Here is a 24,860-nt window from a genome sequence, read left to right as displayed (position 1 = left end):
TTTTTGTTTTTTTTTAATTTTTTTTTTTTTTTTTTTTTTTTTTTTTTTTTGCAAAATTGCCAATATGTGACTGTGCCAATTCCAGTCTGGATCATGCACATACGAAAGAGACATGTAGTAAAATGCCCCACGATAAAACATGATAAGGAGGCCAATTGAAAGTGTAATTTGGAGCAGTAAATCTGTGCAAGCGGCGCACGTGCTGCGTTAACTATGTGTGAAGAGAGGACAGAACATTGGTCAAAGAATACATTTTTGCTGAGGTGTATATAATAACCCCTGTGGAAAGAATTTTTTTTTTTTGCTGCTGTGCAGTTTTCCCCATTTGGCATTCCCCCAAATTAGGTATTAGCCTTGGTGGTCTACCCACGCTCACAATTTTTGCTCATTACGCGTTGTTCTTTAACGGTCATATTTTCCGCATTAGTTTTGCCTTTTCCTTTGCACGCGCATCTTGCGTCTACTTGGGTGAAACGCTAAAACGGTGGTGCGAAATGCGAAAAATGTTACTTTTCTACAATGAAAGTGTAGATCCATTTAGAACAACTTTTATCAAAATAGGGTATTTATAACAATGATAAAGTGGGCAATGTGTGGACATATAATAATGAGTTCGGGGGAGGAAGAATGATTAACCTATCTGAATTGTTGCACATTAGTTAGTGGCTGAGGTGGTCAATAAAAGATGTTCATAGGAGCACTGCAATTTGTGGTTTTTCTTTTTCTATTTCCCTGCTCGTTAAAAATGAGCTAGCGCTGCATTATGCGAAGCGGTAATATGCTGGGTAATGTGGGCACCTTATTTAGCAAAAGACCTCACGGGAGAAGAGTCTATTATTAAGAATACGGTACGCGCAACACCCGAAGGATCAGTATAAACCTGGGAGCATTGTGTTATTTCACTGAATTTGGTTATTCTACTTAAGGTGCCTTTCAATCTAAGCATTTTTTTTTCGTGATATGAGAAATGTAACCAATTAAAAGGGAAGCAATTTATTTACATTTTGTAGAAAAAAAAATATATAACCTGTTCATAATTTTTTTTTCCGCATTTTAAAAAAAAAAAGATTTGAGTCAAATTATAATCGAGTGATTAAGGGGGAGGGGTCGCAAACAAGTTGGTTCATTTTTTGGACCAAGTGGGAATAATTACTTCGTAAAGAGAAAAGAAAATGGTTACTTTTCTCAGTTTTTTTCGTAAAATGGAAAAGTACGAATATTTGTATATATGTATACGTTTATAGGTGACTTTTTGTTACCATCATGAGGGGTAAAAAAAAACCAAATGAGAGTTGTGGATGGTGGGATGTATATATATATAATATAAATAATGCGCTATTTTACCCCCCTCACCATTTTGAGGGCGCAAAAGAATATATAACCCCCTGGTGTAATGAACAGGCTTTAAAATGTAAAGCGGCGCAGTGACGCAGCTGTGGCGGAAGTAGGATGCTCCACCCGCAGAAGGTGCGTATTTCGTGTAATGCCAAAATGACGGTGCATAATATGTGGAAAGCGCAACATCATAGGAAATTGCCCCTTTGGGGGGGCTACAAAATGGCACCCCAAGCATATATATAATGTCGTATATTTTGCACGTAAGCGGGGGGAGTAATAATTATTCATATATGAGAGAATATCTGACGGGGTTGTTGCTTATGTTATGCTTCATAAAAAAAGGGGGAGATAAAATGAGGTAAAACCCAACAGGAGGAAAACAGTGCGTAACGAATAAGCACGTATGTAGCGCTATATGCCCCTTTTTTTCACGCCGAATGGGGAAAAGATATATATTATGCGGAGGCACACTAGGTTTGTCGGGAAGGCACATTTTCCACGGTGCGAAGCGAACGGTATGGAAAAAATGTACCTACGTATAAATATATGTGCTGCGTTACGTTCCATGTAGAAGGCCAACCGTACGAGCATATACCCATCATGGGAGTTTTTCCCACCTATTCAAACTTAGCGCCTCCCGTACCCCTCCCAACCAGTTTGCAAAAATAATTTACCCGACGCGGGGCGTAAGCATAACCGTACGCAAGAGCATACCGTAACCCAAACCCATTTGTTCGCCTTTGTTCCATGAACGAAGTGCAAGGTTTAAAAATAAAAAAAAAAAGTCACCCCAATCGAAACCCCGTTATTAGCGTTTTTACCTGTTCATCGTAAAAAATTTACGTTTTGACCACTAATTATCCGTATCCTCAATTGTTTTTTAAAAAAAAAAATAAGGCGAAACGCTTTTTTTTTTTTTCCCACGCGCAAAAGCAGAGAAAGAGAAGTTATTTAAGTTTCCCTCGTAAAAAAAAAAAAAAAAAAACAACGAAGTTATATTAAGTGTTCATGTTGTTTATATAACTGACGAGAATATAAGTAAAACAAGCATAATTTACTACCGTCAGCGCGTGACAAACAAACAGCTTACCGTTCACCACTTAATCGTATATAATACCATCGCCACGTAAACAATGGGTAAAGCAGGAAAGGGAACAGGATCATTCGGAAAGCGAAATGGAAAGAGCCACTTCCTTTGCATAAGGTGTGGGAAAAGGAGTTATCATTTGCAAAAGAAAAAATGCGCTTCATGTGGATACCCAAGTGCCAAGAAGAGAAGATTCAACTGGTCCATAAAAGCCAAAAGAAGAAACACTATTGGAACGGGCCGATGTAGATATATTAAAACTTTGAGAAGAAAATTGAAAAATAAATTCACCGAGGGAAGTACCCCCAAACCGAAGCAAAGATGATTCGATAGGGTATAAAATGGGTAGGGTTTCCTTGCGGCATAGTAAAAACGCCATGGGGAGGGGGGGAAATTCCCCCACGGTTAGTGCGAATACTCATTTGAGAAATTTTTACGAGAACGTTTCGTAGATTAGAAGTGTTGAAGGGTGAATATTAGCCGCTTGGAACCGGTGCTGCTGTAGCTGCTTTGACCCATGTTAAGCAAATCACCGGATGAAGAAACGTAGGCAACGCGGAAACCACGTCATATGAGGGATATCATAACTTTTGAATTACGTTCCAGACGTTTGCCCCATCGAGGTTGTTTCATTGTGGTCACGTTATGCATATAGAAGTTTGTATATTCGCATATACATTAACTATGTGTGCATGCACGCATATACATACGCTAGCACAGCTGCCTAGCAAGGCAGGGGTACTTTTTCTTTTTTTTTTTTATGCATTTTTTGTGCATTGTAACAACTATCACTTATAAAAATTAACTTTTCTTTAAAAAAAAAAAGAAATGAAAATGTGTAAAGACTTGTAAAGGGGGCAGCGGGGTGACAAACGTGGTGTAGGCGTTACAAAGATGAGGGAGAAAGAGTTCCCTTGAGGGGAAAAAAATTAGGACCAATTGGACATTATTTCATTGGTGGGGGAAATTTTCTTACAAATGGCGTTTTCGTCAAAAATGGGCCATTTGCCAATATGCGACTTGTACATGTGTATAGCGGGGACTGTATGATTTTCCTCTTTGTAGGAACGTAAGAGGCCACGTACTGGATGCCAATCAGCAAAATTTGACGGGTTGAAATGCCCAAGGGGGTACCCCCAAGTGTGGCTTGCCCACTTCCACGTTATGCTCCATTATGGAACACATTTGCGAGCGTCCACTTAAGGATGCCAACGAAGGTAATCTCCTCCTGAATATGCATAGCAAAGAGGCGAAACTTCCACCGCAGTGGAAATTATCGCCTTCACCTTTTTAAAGAAGACATCACAGAGTGTGGGTAGCAAAAATATCTTGTGTGCAGTTGTTCATTTTTTTTTGTTCCGCTTTATGAGCATCTCAGAAATGGGGCAGTTTGGTATCTGCGAAGGGGGGAGAAGGACAAAAATTAAGTGAAACAAATAACGTGGAGGATGAACCAATTTGCGCAGTTGCACGTGCATTTCCGATGAGACGGTGTAGGGACGTAGCAAGAAAAGGAAGTCACGCATATACTGGCACACTTATATGCACCCCTTCTTTTTATTTTTTCTCTTTCGCCTCATTGCTCCCTCTTACCTCGCGGATGTTGTATTCCTGATCGAAGAAGCGAGCCTTCTTGGCTGCCTTGGTGGGCTCCTTAGAATTACTATTCCTGCGAACGTACTTCCCTCTTGAAGCGCCTTTCCCATTCCGACTATCCGTCAGACTTTCGCCCAGCGCATTCGAACTGGAAACATCCTCAACAGTTACTTCCTCCTTTCGCAGAACTTTCTTTCGAACGTTTATTATAATTTTTTTTTTTCTTCTTTTTTTTTTCTTCTTAATATCGATGTTCTTGTCTTCTTTATTATCTATGTTTTCGTTAGATTTGGTGTCCATTTTTAGATTTTCCGCTGTTGAGTGTTTTTGCTTTGTCTGGGAGTGGAGGCATTCTTATTGTGTGCAGTTTTTTTCTTTTTTCTTTTATCACGTTTGGCTGTGTAAGCATATGTAGGGAGTCCCCTACCCAGGGGAAATGAGTCCAAATGGGTTAAAACGGGTTACGGACAAATCTGAATGGACACAAAGGATAGCCACGTGATCGCGCGGTTGGAATGTCTCAGCAGGAGAACATCAAGCAGTTCTCATTTTGTCGCTATGAATAGCTATATTTAGCAGAATTAGTCTTTAGCAAAATTGTATAGATTTTTTTTCTTCTGCACATTAGAAAAAATCGCGACTTTTTTATCCCATCATGGGTAGAACAACGACAACTTTTCTGTTCCACCTTGGGTGTAAAAATTGCAACTTTTTTTTTTTTTTTTTTTTTTTTTTTCGGACAACTGTGCCAGCACACACACAGTACTAGTAGAAATTAAAAAAAAAAAAAATGTTACAATTTTTACAAGAAAAAGGGGGAAAAAAAAAAAAAAAAAGAGCAATTATTTTTTACCATTGACCCATTTACCCATACTTAAGTTCATCCATTCAGTGGTAAAAAGTTGCCTGGTAGAAGTTGCGCCCCTTCCACACGGAAAAAAAAAGGGAGTCCTTCCCCAGCGGTGGGCATTTAACATACACGCGTGTGCAAATGTGAAAATGTGCAAATGTAGCACAATCGAGTGAGACGAAAAAATGAAATAGAAAAAATGACGAACGCAGTAACGTCTTAACGCTGAAACGAACGAATGACAGACGGATGTCCCGTGGAAAAAGCGGAAATGGCCTCCCTGTTGAGTCTTCGCCTAACCGCTTGACCCATTCTTCTGTCTGCTCTCCTCACTGTAGCATGCACGGAATTTCTTCAATTCGTTTTGGCATTTTGCCCAATTTCTGCGGGGGTGGCGATGGGTACGGGTGTGCCATATGTAGAGGTATGCGAAAGGTAAGGCTTCACTGTGCGATTAACCAGACATGGATGTCCACATGCAGGTGTTCACTACGAGGAAGAAGCCCCGGTAGAGGGGGCGATCGTGACCTCGATGAGGATATCCCCCTCACGGAAGTCAAACCTATCGAAGGTATCCAAACACTCCAGCAGGGCACTGTACTCACTTTCACATTTTGTCACTTCGCCTTTGTCGTCATTGTGTTCATCTGTCATAGGAAATGGAAGGTGGTTGAGTGGGCATATGTTCTTTCGCTTGAAAATGTGCATGCGTAAAACACGCAAAATAAAAAGGGAAAACAAGGAGAGCTACATATATGTAATGCTAATTAGTTCGGATAGTAATTAAACAAAAAAGGAAAAGCCAATCTTCTACGTAGCATTACTTGCATATTCCTTCATTGTTGTCGCTGCTTTTTAAAAAAAAAAAAAAAATCACCCATGGGATGAATTGGGAACATGTGTGATAAATTTCCGTCGTTGCCACTTCAAATTATGGAGTTTTTTTTTTCCTTAAGAAGGAAACAACAAAAAAAAAATGTTGTCCTTGTGAGTAAGCCTATACTTACCTACAATGCACATGCTTAGGATGACGCTTCGTGTGGAAGATAAAATTCGGATGTGTATATAAGTTTTTTTTTTTTTTTTTAAATTTGTTACACCGCTTTGGAGGGGAAAAAAAAAGGGAAAAGAGAGCACGCACAACAGGAAAACACACAACACAGCGAAAAGAAGGCGAGTGCAACAGGAAGGAAAATACAACGCGATGTGCACACGTAGTAGTGACTCCTCAGAAGGCACACAAAACATGAATAATAAAAACACACATGCCGAGATGTTCCAATTAACAGGTCTCTCCGTGTGAGGACATTTTGGGAAGAGCAGCAAAATTGTTATAAAGTGCCAGATGGGGTAACTCGATCATTAAGTGGGAACCTAATTTTTTAAGATCGCGTGAGAGGGAGCTTCCGCTGTTTGTATGCTACTTTTACGTAGAGCCTTGTTCTTAAGTGATTCAGGGAGGCGAAGCCAAATGCTGCCCTGGCACTGCCTGTACGTATGAGCATATGCACCCCTGCCATTTGACGTCTGCGCGAAGAGTTTCTCCCCCAGGAAAAACGGTTTACACGTTAATAGCCCAGCGAAGAAACTGCAAGTTAGGTTTCTCAGAACGGGACAAAAGAGGAAGGAGACGAATCGGAGGAGGAACTCTCCAAAACGGAGGAATAAAAGGGACCATAAAACGGACGCAACCTCGGGGACGGACAGGCCAATGGCGCACACGGCAAAAGGCGAATGACTAGGTGCATTCTTCTGCAGAGACACACCCAATCGGTTGAGAATCTCCCCATAACACAAATGAATGATGCATCCTTCGCCCCTCCAGCTGACCCTCCTGGTAGTGCTGTTCATAAAGTTTTTTTCCCACGCGTTGCGAAATTATAAGAAGGTTAAAGTGAAGCCATACATCCAGGTATGGCTGAAAAGGGAACACCCCATTTATACTATCAGAAGGGAAAAGAAAAAGGAGAAATGTTTTTCCCCCGGGAGGAAGACAAAATGGAGGAGCTCCTTCGAGTTGTTCAGCGATCATGTGAAGGATGGAAATCGCGGCGATGACGAGGAGGAAGACAACCTGGACCCTGACAACCCCAACGATGGGGACCTTCGGGACGATGAAATTTCATACGAAGACGTTGAAGAATACCTGAAGAAGAACAAATTTGAAACTGCCAAAGAAGACGATGAAGGGAAAAAGGAAATTATTAAACTGATTAACTATCTGCCAACACTAAAAAATGAGGAAGAATTTTTTTCCAAGTTTGGCTACTCCAGTAGCGAGAAAAGGTCCATGGAATATTACTTTAATGAAATGAAAGATCTGAAGGAGAAGAAGCAGAAGAAGAACAACAACATTTTAAATTTTATTTTGTCGTATTATTTGAAGAGAAAAAATGGGAATTCGCAGAGCGCCTTGAAGAATTACCAAAGTGTGCAGTCTTACTATGACTACATTAACGACGTGATGCACAACCGGCGTTCTTCTCTCTCTGTGGCGAGCGGTGCGTAAGAGTGGTTGGTATGCGGGTGTGGATCCAGCGTGTTCGGAAAACAACGTGAGGAGATACACATATAAATGGACAACTATATATATGCATGTATATATGTATGTATGTATGTATGTGTGTGTGATTTTTTCCCCCTTCTCAGCCCAGCCATCCAAGAAGGACAACATATTTTCGAGGAAGACGCTGTGCAATTTTATCTCCTTCTACCTGAAAAACGCAAATGTAATAAAGTACGCCTGCTTTCTCTGCCTTAGCGGACTGTTGACCTTCTCCCTGAAGACACTCATAAGGCGCATCAAACTGGAGGACATGTTCCTCCTAAGAAACCACTTCCACTTGGTGTATACACTAAAAAATTTGCATGTGTGTAAAATAGGGGTCTTTTCCTTACTGATGAATTTTTTATTCATAAATAAATACAATCAATATTTCTGCGTGACGGAAGATTTGTTCGGAATATTATTTTCCAATTATTTTGCCTACGAAGGGATAAATAATTTAACCAAAAGGAAGATCGAGGAATTCATGCTCAAGTATAACTACACCCTGGATGATGTTCTAAACTCCATGAATGATATATTTTCGCATTACTTGTATAGACAAATATGCACAAATGAAACGATGGATGGAGACGTCCATGTTGTATTGAACTCCTTTGTACGTCTGTACCATAAGTTGTTTCGAAGCAACAAGGAAAATATTAAAAATATTATTAGCCTTGTGGCAAACAAGTATAACGGGCACTCTGTAGAAAAAGGAGAAAATAGGGACTCTGTGCTTTCGCGAATTTTTTACATTTTTTATTTGTTGAATGTTATGTTTAAATACGATGTGGATTCTGTGCAGAGGCTGAACCTCCACCGTAGGAACAGTCTACACATTCCTTTCTTCGCACGACGCAATCGGATCTCTAGCTACTACCTCCTGGATCACATCGCACAGCAGATGGGGGTAAACGCGCTATTCACCGGTTACTGCGCTTGATGCGTGTAAATGACTGCCCTTGCTTTGTTTCATACAACTTCCCCTGAACACTGCTCCCCCACTTGCAGGTGAAAGAAAAAACAATAAACGACAGTTTGCTCGAAACGATGAAGGGAAACTACGAGACGCACATCCGGGGGCTCCTCACCAACAAGCAGAACTCCAGTAGTGTCCTGGAGGACGTGAAAAAAATGGACTTCCTAACCTTGGATGAGGCCATTTTGGAGGATGTGCACAAGGGAATTTTCATCAGCACACTTAAAAAGATCATGGAAGATGAGAATTACCAACCTGTTTATTCTGTTCCTCGGGAGAAGGAAGGTAAAATTGAGGCGACGTCTCTAGGAAGTGAGCATGACAAGGTGAGTGAAAAGTACGTTGGTGAGGGGAACGACCATTTGGAAGACGCCCCCTTGGAAGATGAAGATAGTTTTGCTCATCAGGAGAGCGATGCGGAGGACCAGTATGACGATTCCGCTGACCTGGATGATGACGCCACGGAGGGAGATCCCACAATAGACGATTCGGACGACAACATGTACAGACACCTGGAAAACAGTGTAGACTACATCGTTAATGAAGACGCAGCAAAATCGGGGGAAAATAATAACAACAAAGGTATGATTATGGAGAGGGAAAAAAAAGAACTGGAGGAAAAGAAACTCTTCCTGAACAAATGGAATGACATCAATTTTTTGAGGAAATATTTACACATGGATAAAAAATACATGGACAAATATTTGGAAAAGTACCTCTACGATTATATCTACAGAGAGTACAAAATTTTAATTAACAATTTAATTTTTAAAAAAATGAAAAACAAAAATGATCATTTATTTTTTTTGAAAAAAGGAATATCCATATCGAATAGCGCAACGGAAAATATCATCAAAAATATTTTGCTCAATTTTGTAATTAAGACGAAGGAAAACATTGGCATTTTTCTAAAGCTGGAAAATATGGAAAAATGTCTACGGCTTATACACAATTTGATCCATGTGTATAAGAAGATAAAGAAGAAAAAAAAATTATTGAAGGTTCCAAGTGATGAGCTTTTTAGCCTCGACGATCTGTTTGCCTGTAACCGGTATAAGGCGCTGGACGGGACAGGCAAGGGGGAAGTAGCTGAGAAAGGGGGACCCGACGGAGGAACACCTGGGGAAGGGTCAACCGGGGAAGAAGTATCTGCAAACGGATCATTACCTGACGATGCACCTGTTAATGAATTACCCCCCGATGGACCTGCGGAGGAAGGCCTTCCCACCGAAGCGGACGAGGAGGAGTTCCTCAAAAGGATCATCCACAAAGACCACCTTGAGGGGGAAGACGGAGGAGATGGAAAGGACGGCATACTATCCCAAGAGGAACGAAAAAAATTGTACGAAGAGTTTGTAATAAAACACATGAAAAATCAGTCAGAAAGGAAAATCCTGAAAATAATTTTTAATTTAAATTACGACCAAGTAGACAGAGAAGTGGAGGATAACATCATCAAACGGTTTTTAGACAAAATCTGCACAAAGTATTTAAGCAACATGAAGGAAGTGGATGAGAGGTACAAAATTATAGGACAGGAAAATCTGTTCGATTATAAAAATATCAATTTTATGGAGTCCCTGGAGAGGGAGAAATCGAAAAGGGGCCACAAAAAAGGGGGGGAACGAAGCATACCCGAGAAGGACAATTTAATCATTAGGAAGGAGGACATTTTCGAGCACATCGATGATGACTCATTTGAAGAAATTTGCAAAAAAATGTACATAAATAAAATTAAGGAAGCAAAAAAAAACCTATACCATATGAGGAAAAATTTATACATGTATGAAATTATACTGAACATTAAGAACGCGCAAGAAATACACGACATTTTCCTCATTGATGAATATGAAAAAATGATTAAGGATATTATAAAAACGAATATTTTAAATAAAAATTATAAGAATATAAAAAATGTGTATTTAAAAAAAATTGTTAATTTTTTAAATTTGTCTGATGAAAAAGCAGCTGACGTTGAAATGAGGTGTATTTTTTTACAGACGTATGAAATATTTTCCTCAGTGAAGGAAAACTTCTACATTTACCGAAGCGACTCCGACTTTTTCAATAACATTAACGAGATTCTCACGATATATAAAAACTTCGACCTGATTAGATCCCAGGGGAAGAAGTACTTTGTGAAGTTTTCCCTTATCGAATCCAACTACAATTTGCTCCATCGGATCATCGAGCGTTATGTTCTTTACGTCATTGACTTGATCAACGACGAAAACAGATCCCTGTACAAGGAAAACATCTTTCGATTGGCTGCTATTTTCCGCGTCAGCCCAAACATCATCGATGAGATTGCCACAAGGATATACAAGGTGAACAACGGTGCTATGTAGTGGGGTGAAGGTCACCGCAATGATACTGCTACAATAGTGCCCCTCCAAATGTGACTCCCTTTCCCCCCCCTTCGCAGAAATACATCGAGGGCCAAGACCTGCACGCCATGAACAACATGGACGCCTTCTTCAGCTTCCTCTTTAACATGGACAAAGAGAGGCAGTGCGAAATTGTCCTGGAGCACCTGCGAAAAAAAGTGGACAGCCACTTAGCCTCCGGAGAAGGCTTCCAGGACAGGATGCACAAATTGTATGACGTGATTTTCTTCATAAACAACAACTTGCAGCTAAGGAAGAACATTTTCGAGGTATCCTCGGTCGGTGCGGAGGCTGTGTATGCTTTCTTAACTTCCTGCATCGAGGAGTACCTGCGTGCCAAGAAGACGGAGGCGTTCATTTCGGAGCACCGTAAGTTTGCAGCGGGTGGCGGCGTCGATAGCAGCGCCCATAACAGCGTCGAAAAACTGTTTTTTTTTACCTTCTTGCATGGCTCCTCCAAAAAATGCGAAACATGTTTGTCACCCCCCGACTGGCAGGCGATTACCTAAACCACTTGAACAACTGTCTGAGCAAAATCAAGATGCTCATAAAAGGGGATCAGGAAAATGTGCACATGAGTCACGTCATGAATGTTCTGTAAGAATTCGCAAGCTGCCTGGATAGCGGTTTGGCGCATTCGTCCACATGAATGAATCTGCGTGCGGATTATTATCTGCACATTTATTATATATATATGTGTATATGCTTTTTTTTTTCGCCCCTGCAGGAAGAATTCCATCGTCAGAAAAGCAATTTCCCTTTTGGACAAGTTCCAATACGACGTAAGGGGTGGAAAGAGCCACTCTGCATGCCAACCGGAAGGCACCATCTGCGCATACCCGTTGCATCATTGTCATGATTGCGGCCGCCACTTTAAATTATGAATCCCCTTTTTTTTTCCTTTTTCTGTACTCACCTATGACAGATGTGCGTGGAAGAGATTTATAACCTGATCAAACTACAAATGGTCGACAGCAGCAGTAACTTCGCAGATGTGGATATCGAGAAGAGGAAAAAACTGGTAGGGAGGCGGCGGCTTTGCATATACACACAACTGGGTAGAAATATGTTGGTGCATGCGTGATCACACTGGTGTAAGGTTTCGTTTCTCTAATCTGTGTAATCTTGCCCCTCCTCAGGTGAACATATTTTCCTACCAAAATATTAGCGATGAGAAGAAGTTCCTCTACATGGACATTTTGAACAAGTAAGCATGTGGGGTGACGACACGGGTGGACGTTCCGTGCGTACAATACGTATAAGAGGGGGAAAGAATTTTTTTTTTTTTTCTATCTTTTTTTTTTATAGAGCCTTATTGTAATTACGACTCGAGGGGGAGCACCAAATGGCGTCTCCAGATGGAAAGTTTCAAGAATAAATGTTCCAACATGGGGAATGCAAAGGAGGACCACACGGGTGCGGTTAAACGTGCAGCAACTGCAACGTTGGAGTAAGGGCGTGGCGCACCTTTGAAATGGTTTCCAACCGGGTGAAAAGAAAAAATTCTTTAAAAAGGGCACTCCGTCACCACTCCAGGTGGTAGTATATGCTCCTCTCCCCGGTTGGATCAGTTGGTGGATTGCTGCATCTGCGCGTTAAGATCAGCGTCCACGAGGTATTTAATCTTCTCGAGAATCTCCCCATTGTAAACACTTTCGTACTTTCCGTAAAAGCTAGACGTTGTGTCATACAAAATTTTGAAAGCATTGATATCGTCGAAGAATCCCTTTCTGTATTCATCGTTGCTGTAGTCTGAGCAGTCATCATCATCCGAATCGTCATCATCGCTTTCGTCATCGTCGTCCTCGTCTTGATGCCTGCGTGGGTTGTTCTGTTGTAAGAGTTGCTCATTAGTATTGAACTGCTTCAACATATCTTTGTTGCTAAAGTTGTTACCGCTTCCGTTTTGCCCAGAAGCAGAGTTGTTTATGTGTTGCTGGTTCGCCAGGTCATCCAATTTGTTGAGGTTTACATTTTCCTTTAACTTAATTTTTAATTCATTTTTTTTTTCCAACGCTTCAATTGTTTTAATTAGTTTGAAAGTTTTATCATTAGTGGCGTCTTCATTCTCATCAATATCCACTTCGCTATTTTCATCCCCGGAGGAGGTCTCTGAATCGAAGGACTTTTCTGATGAATCCTTCTGCTCATTCTTATTTTCGTAGTATACTTTAGCCACATTAACAATATTTAGGATAAAAGAATTTGCCTCCCCAATGTGCATACTTATATGGGAGTTGTGCATATTATCCAGGATGGTGCTCATGGCAAGAATGTACAGCTTCCTCGTATTGTTCATTTGGACGTCTCCAAGGCTAGACAGTAAGGAAAGAATATAGTTAGTCCTACTCATGTTGTTAAAAAAGTGGAAGAACTGATTCACGTCATATATGATGATAGAGTAGAAAAGTTTCTTAATGTACTCAATGCTAGTTTTGCTAAGGATGTCTTCATCATACTCACTGCATATGCTATCTGCTCCATCGTCTTCATCATCATTCATATTGAGATTTTGATTGGTGTCATCTATGATAATTTCCTTTTTTTTCTTTTTCTGATCCATAAGGGCGGATGCTTCATCGTGCTTAAACAGCTTCATGGAGTACGCAGTGAGGACGGGGATGACCAGTTCGTCCACTCCTCTAATTTTCACCGTCGCTTCGAATAGGATGAAAAATAATTTACAACTATCCTTCACTATTTTGGAGTGCAGAGCGAATATGCCTAACCGATACACCATATGGATGTACTTCATTCCGTACCTCTCACTGTACAGGTTCACAAACTGCTCAGTCGCCTTTGAAATGATGTTGTCGAAAACGCCTATGCTGAAGGAGAGGTCGAAGATGAAGTCGTAGAAGTACACATCCGTGGTATTCTTATCGGAGAGTATCAAATCGGTGCTTAAAATAAGTTGTGGATTATTTCGAATACAATTCAATTCCTGCATTTTTAAATTTTCGTCCGTGTTGAAGTAGAAAATGTCATACAACTTTTCAAAGCGGAGGTACACATCGTTGTCTATGTCTAGGTAGTAAGTAATATTCGTGAGCAGGGAGAGCGCTTCCTCTAGATAATCGATAGAAGGTGACTTAAACGTTTCGTCCACCACAACGTATAAGTACGACATCGTGTTTTTGTAAATCTGCTCTTTATTCCCTTCATCTACCGAATCGAGTAGACTTAGAATGGCCGTCAGGATCGACAGAATGATGGAATTCAAATCTATTTCTTCATTCTCTGTTTTTTTTTCCTTCTTTGCGATGGTGTACTCATCGTCATTCGTGAGGGAGTATCTATCGTTTTTCAGCGTATTCCCTTCTGTGTGACTGGCCAAGTTCGTGTTATTCCTAAGGCTATTTTCGAGTGAGTTATGTGCATTTTCCTCCTCATCCTTCTTGTTAATAAGAAAAACAAAGCTCGTGCAAAGTGTGACAACCACGTCGTTCACGTAGGGCGTTATGTAATCTTTATACGTGTATGCCAAGTTATCCAACGTCATAACGATGTACTCACACTTGACCTCCTTAATCACGTTGAGTAGCCGCTCAATGAGTATTGGAATAGATTTTATGATGACATTTTTGAGGTATTCATTTTTTATTTTAAAGAATTTTTTTATGTAGGACGCACTGGCTACCCTGAGGAGGAGGCTGGGGCTACCTATATGGTTTAGAACAACCTCATAATTGCGGACGAGGCCATTCACATCGTTAAAGTGTTGCACCTTTTTAATAAAACAACAGTAGGTGACAATGGACTGGTAGCAAACCAACTGGTTAGGGTTGTTTAAGTCATTCTCTACATACGTTTTTAGGAACTGCTCAATATTCATATTTCTCTTCTTATCGCAGAGTCGGCTGTACAAACACTCCAATATTTTCAACGCACCATACTTGTATTTGCAGAACTCGTTTCGAAGCAATTCCTCCACCATGGCTTCGTTCTGATTCCCCTGGGTGGCAAATTTGCTATACACCATGTGGTAGTTCTGGTTGTACGTACTGATGACATTTTCACACAGGTGAAATAACTCTGATATATGTTTGGACCCCCGGTAGCGCGTCAAATCTTTAATGAAAGACGTAGCGTTTACTTTTTTATCCTCCAAAATGTAGGTGTTGAATATGTTCATGGTGAAGTCGTACTCATCGCAAAGGAATTTTTCCACATCGTCGTCGTTGTAGCAGAGAAGGGGGAAAATAACATCCCTCACTAAAAATTCAAAGTTACTTTTTATGTAATTTTTGTAAATAAGGGCATTTTCAACTCCGTAAGATAGTCCTTGTAGGATGTATACTAAACACTCATCAGTTAGCGTTTTTTTATTTTTTTGATAACTTTGCAGCATGATGATGAAATCTTCAAAAAAGGGGCATAGCCATTTGTTCAGAAATGCGTGACAGAATTTTTCCGTAATTTCGTTATTGCATTTGTTGTAATTTGTGTTCACATATCGAGAAAAGAGACGCGTCACAATGTCTAAAACGATCCTCTTGCACTTGTACTGTGGCAAACATTTCAGGTAACTCTCATCCTGCACATAGTTGGAGATGACAATTTCATTTTTGAGGATAAAATCGAAGAGGCTAAAATAGTTGTCCATATACTCCAGGATGATCACCTCGTTAATGAAAAAGTTGTCATTTACGTACTGATATATTTTGCAAATAATGCATAAAATTTCTGACACTTCACTGTTGTTGATATCGAGGGAGCTTAAATCGTAGAGGCAATTAATGAGTGGGTAAAAATACTTGTTCAGCATTTCTGTGTACAATTCGCTGTTTTTCTTCTTTTTTATTTTTAATTTTTTAAAAATTAACTTCAGGCAGTAGAGACTCACGTACAGTCTCCTCACATCCTTTCGCTGATTTACGTCATTAAGGATGTTATCCAAAATGACAAAATGTTCTGGAAAACTATTGTGTATTAGCACCTTCATTATTTCGAACAACTGCATGTAAATTTGCTTGTCCTTCTTTTCCAGGTAGAGGAAACTTTCATATATGTCCTTGGTCAGGCCACAGATCTCTTCCTTCTTCAACCCCTCATAGTTATTTTTTATCGTGTTTTTTAAAAAAATCAGGGCTGAAATTCTTATGTTGTCGTCCACTAGGTTGGCACTCTTCACGATGTTCAGAATTACTTGTATGTACCCCTCCACTTTGCACACCTGCTTCAGGTACTCCTCGCATTGTGTCCTTTTCTCCTTAGACGCACTGATGGATCCTTCCAACACTTCACACAGCTTCTCCGTGCTCAGGATGCTGTTCATCGTGCGTCGGCAAGGTTATATGCTCTGGAGGGGGTGAACAGTTGTCTGTACTTCCCACGAATGTGAAAACTGTTATCCGTTCGCGTGTTGCGGGGAATATTCACCGTTTGGGAATTATCTCAGTGTGGTGGCGCAAGTAGGTGGAATGTATGAACAAGATATCAACACACAGGGGGTGAGTCCTTGGGTGGGAGTCCCTCCTTTTAATGAGTGCCGAACCGTGGGAAAAAGGGGGAAGTTACTTATTATACCTTGCCGTGCACGCGCATATGTTGGGACACCCCTTTTGGAAAGTAATTTCGAGAAACGTCACGCGGTTTCAGGCATATGCGCGAGTGGGGCTTCCTGTACATAGGCTGGGCCCCTCCGCTTATTTTGCTAAAACGAACGGGACGATTCTGCTAACAGCTATGTACAAAGGGGGCTCATCCTTTTCATGATATTTCCCATGCAGCCGTTACTCGTGGGGAAATTAACACGATTCGCCAAATCCCCTACTTTTGACATCAATTTTTATATAAAAATGAACATATGCATATACGTTTATATGGGGAAAACATGCTCACTTGGCGAACACGGCTGGGATCGAGGTACGCGCAGGCATATCATCTCGTTCGAGCCGGCTGCCCTATTCTTTTTTTTTTTTTTTTTCAGCCTGAGAACAGGAAAGAAGGAAAATAGCTCCTGGGGATGAGAAGTGGAAAAATGAGAAATATTTTCCTTTGCAGAATTGCTGCAGAAACGGTTGGGGGTGATAATTTTGGTGCGCAAGTTGCGATGATGTACAGGTGAACAAAAGATTTTTTTTTTTTTTTTTAAGCCACTCTGCTTCGCTTCGCTTTGGTTGGGCCTGGCTTTGTTCCCTAAATTGCTTCCTTTGTAGGCATTAGGCGTTAAGAAATTTCTCGGGTTCCTTCGCTGTTTGTGCGCAGTTCAGTTTGTGCCTTTTTTGGTCACTTGCTTGGTTCAGATGGTATCGTTGGATTGGTTTATTTAGCCTATTTGGCGTACATGGGTACATTTGAGATTTTTTTTTCCGTTTTACCCTCATGTGCATTTCACGTGTGCCTTAAAAGGAAAAATTAATAATTTGGCACCTGGGGCATGTAGATATTTCACTGGGTGTACGTGCGTAATGCATATAAAATCCAGCGTCCGCTCATCGACGTATCCTCGCGTCGCCCGAATCCGCCCAGCGGTACGTACATAAGTGCAAGCGGCACATTTAACTCGAAAATTACCTTCGAAGGAGAAGGGTACTATAAGATTATTTTCGACAAGGTTATTGAAAAAAAAAAAAGAAGAAAACCTTCTGCACAGAAAGGAAGCACCACATCTATTTTTTTTTTATTCCATGTTTTTTTCTTCTTGTGAAAAAAGAAAAAAAATTAACATACTCCTCCACTCGATAAACACCTTCCCTGATAAGCACTTAAAACTGGAAGCACGAAAACATTTGTACACCATCTGTACCATTTCGCGAAGAGTGCAAATACAGGCATACAAAAAAAGCCCCTTCGAGGATACACGCATTTATAAGATTTTACATAGCACCTGAAAATCCTACACATATAGTTCTGTATGCTTGGCATATAGTTGTTACTGAAAATTTATTTCCCCATCGAAGTGTAGTTATTTTATTTTCGCTGCATTTTGCACAGTTGCGTTGTGTTATCCCTGTGCTACGCTCCTCTCAGCTCCCTACCCCTTACACCCATTACACCACATAAACAAGCCAAACTCATCAAAATGAATAAATTTTTTTACAACACGCTAAGTTCTTCGCTGTTTCAAAACTTCAAGTTTAAAAGCTCCTTTTTGAGCTCGGGATATTTTGCGGCCAACCGAAGTATCTCGACCAGAATTGGAGGCAGCTCCTTTTGCAGCGAACTGAATAAACCCAACTGCTTCGTGAAGTACTACCACACGTCTCCGTTCATCAGCAGGACGGTTAATACTACCAACTGCAATGCGCTCCTGCAGGTAATTTGCACACACGTGTGTAGTTGACAGTTTCCCTTTTTTTTTTACACATCCATTACTTGCCTTACGCGTTGTTCGTGCAACCCATTTGGAGAATTGCCCTCGTTTTCTGCCGCCCATTTTTTTGTGCCCCACAAATGAGCGCCATGGCCATCCTAGTGTTGTTTTTGCGTTAACTCTATGACGTCTTCCCAGTGGCGCAGCACGTTGAGCGACAAATTGTCCTTTTTTGTCACATTTTTCATTTTTTCTCATTTTTTTCGTTTTTTTTTCTTTCCCCTACGCACCCAGAAGAATGACGAACGAAGCTGCGTCAACCATAAACTAGGCGTGAGACATGACAGTGGAATCGCCAGCCTGTCCGCAGCCATTGCGCTGATGTCCGTGGGAGGGGTAAGCACTCACAGGGCGAACCAAGCAAAAGGAAAAAAAAAAAAAAAAAAAAAAAAAAAAAAAAAAAAAAAAAAAAATAGCTAGCTAGCCCAAACAACCCTGTTCATAAAGCGAGAATAACTGGGAATTATTGAGAAATGCGTCAAAATGATAATCTTTGACAGAAGATAATGAACAGCCAAATATGGAACGACCCCCTTAACCGTCTTAAATACGTACAAATTCCTTTTAAAAAAAACTCCCTTTAGGTTGCGCAAGGTATCGGTAATTTATTTTCAGCCCTGGTGTTAGGAACAAGTAGGAACCCTTCAATCAAGGACGAGTTGTTCACGTACACGCTGATCGGGATGGGTTTCTTGGAATTTCTGGGTAAGGCGTTGCGATGATTGTGACTCCTTTGCCGTTTATGTGTTTCCCACGTTGGGCCCAAAATGTGTAAATTCTCTCCCTTTCTCTTCTCACAGGTATCATTTGTGTCCTCATGAGTGCTGTTCTGCTGTACTCGTGAAGGAAGATCATCCTTGTAGACACTAGTGGAAGAGGAAAAAGCGGGCCACACATACACGCACATTTTCACGTGCCCCAAGAGTCGATGCACAAGGAGATTACGCAACTTTTTTTAATTAAATAATGAATTAAATTTTTTTTTATTTAATGACCAAATGACGTATGCATGACTGCACGAAACTGTTAAACTCCTGGGTGAAGTGAAGAAGAAGCTCAATTTGCCCCCCACTTTTCGACAATTTAAATTTCCCAGTTTCATTACCAGTTCCGGGAACTGCGTTTTTTGCTTTGCATCGCGGGGGGGTGCATATATGTAGGTATGCACAAAAATATGTCTACGCATGTGTGTTCACATATGTATCCATATACCATACGTATGTGCGAATTTTCATACATGCACGCTTGTGTGCAATTGTGAAGCCCTTTTTCCCTCCAAATTTTAATAGAACTAAGCAGGGCAGTGCGAACGTGCGCGCGGCGGAGAAAACCACCGCTGCACAGTAGCACAAGGCATACGTTCATTCAAACGAAATTTTAATTGCTCCTAAAATTGAAAGACCAATTGGTCACTGTATACGGGAAGATAGGTGATCTGCTGGAAAATGTGAAAAAAAAAAAAAAAAAAAAAAGGTCCATGCATTTTTTCTTGTTCTTTCATCTAATGTATGTACAACGGTTGGAGAGAGACGACAAAACGGGGGTGTTATTCCCACTTTGGATATTTACACATAAAAGGGAAGGAACAATGACATTGGCCATTTCGGATTGCATTTAAAAGTTTTCCACACATATTAAAAGAGGTAGGTTCATAAGTCCTTGTTTGTGTCTACATCCACACACATGGGTGCACTCCCCACAGAAGAAATAAGCAGACGCAATTTATCTTGCCATACCTCATGAGTAATAATTGCCCTTGGTTTTTAACCTCAATTCGAAAAAAAAAGGAATAAAGAAAACATATTAAAGCAACAGAAAATTCACGGCGATCTCTCTTCACGCACAATGGTGGACAGACGCCTGCATTGCCTTTTTGCCCTACTTTTCTTCTTAACCATTTTGAGCCTCTCCTCGTGTAAAGCAGTGGCTGGAGGCTTTTGCTCCTTTAACGTAAACTTTCTCTAAATGGGGAAAAAAAAATTGTCATTTTTTACTATCCCCATCAGCCCTGTCATATTCATACGCTCTGTCTGAATTTCGCAGAATGACTTCATTCGAGAAAGACACAATGATTTGCGGCTGAAGCATAACGCCGATCCGCTGCGTTGGTAAACGGCATTCTTTTTAATGGCATTTGAGTAGGCCCCATATTAGGATAAAATTGATAGTCTCTAATATACGGATGATATAATGGAAGTGCTTTTTTTTTTTTTTTTTTTTTTTTTTTTTTGCACCCTCTGTTAAGGAGCACACAGCTGGAAAATGAAGCAAGCGCTGAAGCCAAACTGGTTACACGACAATTTCGCTAATTTTCCCCTTTGCACAAAGAAGAACTGTTGCATAGTGGATGGAGAACTGAGCAGAACGGATTCACACTTAGCATTTTTCGAAGCCGCTTTACTTTCAAATAAAAAAGGGGTCCTATATGTGCACTTCGAATTGTCCTCCCCTTCTACAGATAAAGGAGATCTCCAATTGCAATGTCATGGTGAACCAAATAAACACAAATTATTTTACCATTTCGCCCAGCAGCAAAATTGAATCCGCCGTCGATACATGGTATGAAGGCATTAACAACTATGACTTTGAGTTAGGTAATACACAAAAAGGGAGCAACTAAATGGGGGAGGGGATAAGAAGTCGCTTTGCAAAAATGGGTGGAACATGTGGAGTGCCTTTATTGTTGCCTTTTCCATCCTGTGGTGGTTAAGTACTGACCACTGAACATATTTAAGAAAGTTTCCCCAAAATGGAACAGCGGCGAGAGGGATAAATGCGCAACGGAGGAGTAATCTCGCATGTGTCACGCACGTCGAATTATCCCACCTTCCGAATAGGACAGAAAAAAAAAAAATTGATCTCATAAATGCGCTCATCAAAATGATAAGCATAGTTTGCCAGTGCATTCACTATTTCTACATTTTGGTGGCCTCCTACGCAGAGGACATTCACGTGTGCACATTTTTCCTTCTCATTAGGACCCATCCGCCGGGGGGACGACACCGTTTTTGAATTCACCAGGGTTGTATGGAACAGCGCTGAGGTACTTCGCGTGTGAGCGAATATGCACACATTTACACGTACGCATTAGGAATATATATGTATATATATACGTATATATGCACACCTTTCCACCTCACAGCACATCGGGTGCTCAAGTGCCTGCTGCAGCAACAGCGGGGTTTTAATTTGTAAATATGACAGCAACACCAATCAGCCAGGTACGCACATTAAGCAGATCACAATTGAGAGGTGTCTCCTGTAATATTATTTCTCCTTATAAGGAGTGGAAGTACTGCGACTGTTTGGTGTTGAATTAGAAAATCAGTGTGTGCGTTAAATTTTTTTTTTTTTTTTTTTCTTCAAACAACCATGCAGGTCATTTCGCCGATAACGTTGGGACGCTTGACGTAAACCGCTCAAAAAAAAATGAAAAACTTTTTCCTGCAAAATTTCCAAACTGTTTGTGTGTTCTCCTGGGGGGGGCACACTATTCTCATGTAAATGGGGAGATATTCCCAGGATGTAGAAGTCGGGGAAATATTTATTTCATTTTATAATTTTATTTTTTTTTTTTCCACCTCCGCAGCCAATGTTCGTTTGGGAAAACTTCACATTTGCGCCAGAACAAAGACAACTAGCCAGTGAGACAAGTCAGAATGATATCCCCCCTTCCCCCATTTCATAAACAGATTTGTGCGTATATTACCAATTTAAAACGTTTCGCACAACATTGTGGGTAAAATGCAGTTAAAATTTTGCAATTTGCGTGAAGCATATTCCATTTTGTGTAAAAAAGAAAAAAAAGAAAAACGACGCGGTGGTTGGGAAACCCCTTGACTCTCTCCCTCGATCATTTTTTTTTTCTCTCAAATTAAAGTCACCGAAGGTGGGTTAAATTAACTGTTTCGTTCGAAATGTTCCTTTGTTTTGTTTTGCTTCGATTTGTTATTTTTTCATCTTTTTGTTTCTTTGCGTTGACCCTTTTTGACGCGCGAACGGGCGACATTCACCTCTGTTCGATTGTACGAGTTTCCTCTTCGCCCCTTTGGGTATGCCACCTCGCTCGCGACGTTGGGGCCAAAATGGGGCGCCCCAGGAAGGGGGCATATACATTTGTTCATACATAAATGTATACAATGTATTTATATGTACAAACAAACAACATCGTGAAATGGCGAAAAAAAAGGTAAAAAAAATGGAAAAGGCTACTACAAACTTGATAACGGTTTAACTCGTGTTTTTTCCATATTTTTCATTTTACCTATTTAGGGCAAACATCATGGGGGGGTGACTCAATTGCAGATTTGCATTTATGGGGAGGTATTCCCAGAGAAAATGATGTGGCCCGTTTTTTTTTTTTTTTTTTTTTTTTTTCCCTGACATTGCTGCATACACGGAAATATATGATGATCTCTTCAGCGCACTGAGGAAATTAAACCCAACCGACACGCAACACCAACCGCGGGGTTCTTTAAAAAGAAAGCTTGCCAAAATGGGAAGCCGCTCGGCCCAAAATAACTTCCTTTTTTCCGCGTACATGAAAACGTCGTAATTGGGCCAACGCTCGTGCATACATGAATAAATATTTATATATGGGTACGGAACCTCCCCCCGCAAGTGTAGGGTAGCGTTATATGTTCAAAGGCGTTAACGAAAATTGCATATATAACAAAATTTGCAATTTAGTAAAAAGAAAAAAAAAAAAAATTAAGTCACATAAACTTTACTTTTTTCCATCACAAGAATTTAAAAAATACATTTAAAACAATTTCGCTGACGAAGATATATTCCCTCACCTGCTAATAATCCAAGGGCATCATTTTTTCTTCTTTTAGAAAAGTTATAAAAGGTTAAATTTAACGCTGACCATTTTTCTCTTCCCTTTTTTAAAAAAATATAAACCATGGGTTGCATTCAGAACGTTCATCCGAAGAAGTACGGCCAGGGATCCAGGCAATGGTAAGTCATCTCCGCAGTGGTTAAAATGTGGGGTAGCCGAAAGGGCTGGTGTGGTGAAGCGATTAAAATTTTGAAGAGAGAATTTGCGCGGGGGAGTCAACAGGGGGATACCTTCACATTAATCACTTCGCCTCTGACATCTACGTGCGCATATGTGATTGAAGCGTATGCATATTTAACGTAGTTATAATGACGCCAAGCGGAGGAGGGCGGAGTGAACAGAGGCGTATATTATGGTGACCCTTTTTAAGAAATAGTCCTCTGCGTCAGGGCGAATACGTATAGGCCATAATAACCATGTGGATCATTTTGTTTTCATCATTATGCGTGAGATGAGGGGGAGGAGTGTCGCTTCACAGGATCGTAGATTTTCGCGCCGAGTGTATCATTGTGCAATTTACCCTGCACTGCACCGCTTGTGATGAGTGTATATTCCGCTTCAAATTCACGACCCATTTTTTAACCCCTTCTTCCTTTGCAGCCGCGTGTGCTCGAACAGACATGCCATAATCAGAAAGTACAACATTAACATATGCAGACAGTGCTTCCGAGAAAGGGCCGACATTATTGGATTTAAGAAGGTACGTACAATAATATTGCTGAGTAAATTGGACTTCTTCCCTTTTGGCAACATCGTCAATGCGCGTTTGTGCAGACAAAACAAAGTTGCATCGCTTATAAATATGTGTGATTTTTTTTTTTTTTTTCCTTCATATTACAGTATAGGTAAAATTTAGGACCATACGAATGCTGACCGTTTCAGCACAGGATGGGGATCCCCCCCTCGAGGGGAGGTTTTCCACTTATGTGTGAAACGTTCCGTAAAGAAATTTTTTAAAAAACAAGATAAAGGAAAGATTCCCATCATGTGATATGCCCGATTATGAGTTTCCTACATGAGTACAACGAAGCGTAAGAAGAGAAGGGTCGAACGTGTCCCCATAAAACGAGTGAGAAGAACGTCGCACGGAAAATTTTTTTTTTTTTTTTATTTTTAAATGGAAAGAGCGCGTTAAAATTGGGTAGAAGTAAATGAGCGGAGTGACCTTTGACATGATTGAACAGCGTTGCGCTACTTACACAGTGCCGCCTTTTGCTGTGCCAGGTGTCATGTTGTGAAATTCCTGCTCAGCTTTTATTTCGTTTTCGCGTAACACACTTTTTATGACAACATTAACTGGAATAAGTTATTTAAAAATATGAGTAAATAGTTTTTCGCCCGAATGGGAAGTAGAAAACGGTTAAAATGTAGCTAATAAATTAGCCACGTGTTTTATTTTCCTCAACTTTGATTTCCTCATACCGGAAAGGAACTTTCTGTTGCATCCGTGGAGGTAGCCAAAATGAAAGAGGTGGCGGGAAAAAAAAAATATGTATATATAAATGTGGGATTACCTTACCTTTGGTGTATTACCTGTATGTACTTCCCATATGTGTTCAACTCGCATGAACAGTTGGTTCTGCTTTTCCATTCTAAGAGCATCTTGCTCATTTTGCGTGGTTTCAAAGGAAAGGCACTTCCCAAAGAGTGGAGAAACACCTAACAGAGGATTTTCACCCTCACTGAGTTAACGTCGTTAGGGAAATTTTTGACGCTTCTTTTTTGTGATGTCATTTTAGCTTTGCCATTTTTTTCCTCTTATGAAAATAGTCACTCTGGTATGTAGGCACCGGGGGAGCCTTTTCGACCCTCAAGCTTGATCACAACTTCGCATATGAAGGTGTAGGCGTGTGTGCATAGGCCTATCCTACTCAATGTGGTGTACAAATAAAACGAAAAAGCGACACGAGGTAT

At 40.5% G+C, this 24,860-nt stretch overlaps 8 protein-coding genes across 8 annotated transcripts; 5 read left to right on the top strand and 3 right to left on the bottom strand.

The window, feature by feature from the left end:
- Positions 1-2,471: 2,471 nt before the first annotated feature.
- Positions 2,472-2,750, top strand: PCOAH_00000570 (Ribosomal protein L37; the record flags this gene model as incomplete). Its single annotated transcript, XM_020056878.1, has 1 exon — positions 2,472-2,750. The coding sequence occupies one exon, from the start codon at positions 2,472-2,474 to the stop codon at positions 2,748-2,750; it is 279 nt and encodes a 92-aa protein (XP_019912439.1).
- A 1,018-nt stretch (positions 2,751-3,768) lies between these two features.
- PCOAH_00000560 (Uncharacterized protein) lies at positions 3,769-4,321 on the bottom strand (the record flags this gene model as incomplete). Its single annotated transcript, XM_020056877.1, has 2 exons — positions 3,769-3,822; positions 4,019-4,321. The coding sequence occupies 2 exons, from the start codon at positions 4,319-4,321 to the stop codon at positions 3,769-3,771; spliced, it is 357 nt and encodes a 118-aa protein (XP_019912465.1).
- Positions 4,322-5,166: 845 nt separating this feature from the next.
- Positions 5,167-5,711, bottom strand: PCOAH_00000550 (Uncharacterized protein; the record flags this gene model as incomplete). The annotated part of the gene is made up of 3 exons (XM_020056876.1): positions 5,167-5,254; positions 5,434-5,518; positions 5,696-5,711. 3 exons carry the CDS (start codon positions 5,709-5,711, stop codon positions 5,167-5,169), a joined length of 189 nt encoding a protein of 62 aa, XP_019912488.1.
- A 961-nt stretch (positions 5,712-6,672) lies between these two features.
- Positions 6,673-11,996, top strand: PCOAH_00000540 (Uncharacterized protein; the record flags this gene model as incomplete). Its single annotated transcript, XM_020056875.1, has 8 exons — positions 6,673-7,372; positions 7,521-8,329; positions 8,431-10,725; positions 10,824-11,154; positions 11,283-11,382; positions 11,513-11,567; positions 11,711-11,806; positions 11,925-11,996. 8 exons carry the CDS (start codon positions 6,673-6,675, stop codon positions 11,994-11,996), a joined length of 4,458 nt encoding a protein of 1,485 aa, XP_019912521.1.
- A 356-nt stretch (positions 11,997-12,352) lies between these two features.
- On the bottom strand, positions 12,353-16,063 carry PCOAH_00000530 (Uncharacterized protein; the record flags this gene model as incomplete). The annotated part of the gene is made up of 1 exon (XM_020056874.1): positions 12,353-16,063. The coding sequence occupies one exon, from the start codon at positions 16,061-16,063 to the stop codon at positions 12,353-12,355; it is 3,711 nt and encodes a 1,236-aa protein (XP_019912557.1).
- A 1,344-nt stretch (positions 16,064-17,407) lies between these two features.
- Positions 17,408-19,116, top strand: PCOAH_00000520 (ATPase subunit 9; the record flags this gene model as incomplete). The annotated part of the gene is made up of 4 exons (XM_020056873.1): positions 17,408-18,046; positions 18,338-18,439; positions 18,688-18,808; positions 18,904-19,116. The coding sequence occupies 4 exons, from the start codon at positions 17,813-17,815 to the stop codon at positions 18,945-18,947; spliced, it is 501 nt and encodes a 166-aa protein (XP_019912584.1).
- A 672-nt stretch (positions 19,117-19,788) lies between these two features.
- Positions 19,789-21,965, top strand: PCOAH_00000510 (Uncharacterized protein; the record flags this gene model as incomplete). The annotated part of the gene is made up of 8 exons (XM_020056872.1): positions 19,789-20,053; positions 20,147-20,211; positions 20,349-20,391; positions 20,562-20,697; positions 21,082-21,146; positions 21,246-21,324; positions 21,482-21,513; positions 21,693-21,965. 8 exons carry the CDS (start codon positions 19,949-19,951, stop codon positions 21,789-21,791), a joined length of 624 nt encoding a protein of 207 aa, XP_019912391.1.
- A 1,044-nt stretch (positions 21,966-23,009) lies between these two features.
- PCOAH_00000500 (30S ribosomal protein S14p/S29e) lies at positions 23,010-23,878 on the top strand (the record flags this gene model as incomplete). The annotated part of the gene is made up of 3 exons (XM_020056871.1): positions 23,010-23,065; positions 23,547-23,646; positions 23,792-23,878. 3 exons carry the CDS (start codon positions 23,010-23,012, stop codon positions 23,876-23,878), a joined length of 243 nt encoding a protein of 80 aa, XP_019912418.1.
- Between the last annotated feature and the right edge of the window lie 982 nt (positions 23,879-24,860).

The sequence above is a fragment of the Plasmodium coatneyi genome, chromosome 1 (assembly GCF_001680005.1).
Source record: "Plasmodium coatneyi strain Hackeri chromosome 1, complete sequence".
In the NCBI taxonomy this organism is placed as follows: Eukaryota; Apicomplexa; class Aconoidasida; order Haemosporida; family Plasmodiidae; genus Plasmodium; species Plasmodium coatneyi.
The sequence above is the reverse complement of the archived record's forward strand: the minus strand, read 5'-3'. Positions and strand labels throughout refer to the sequence as shown.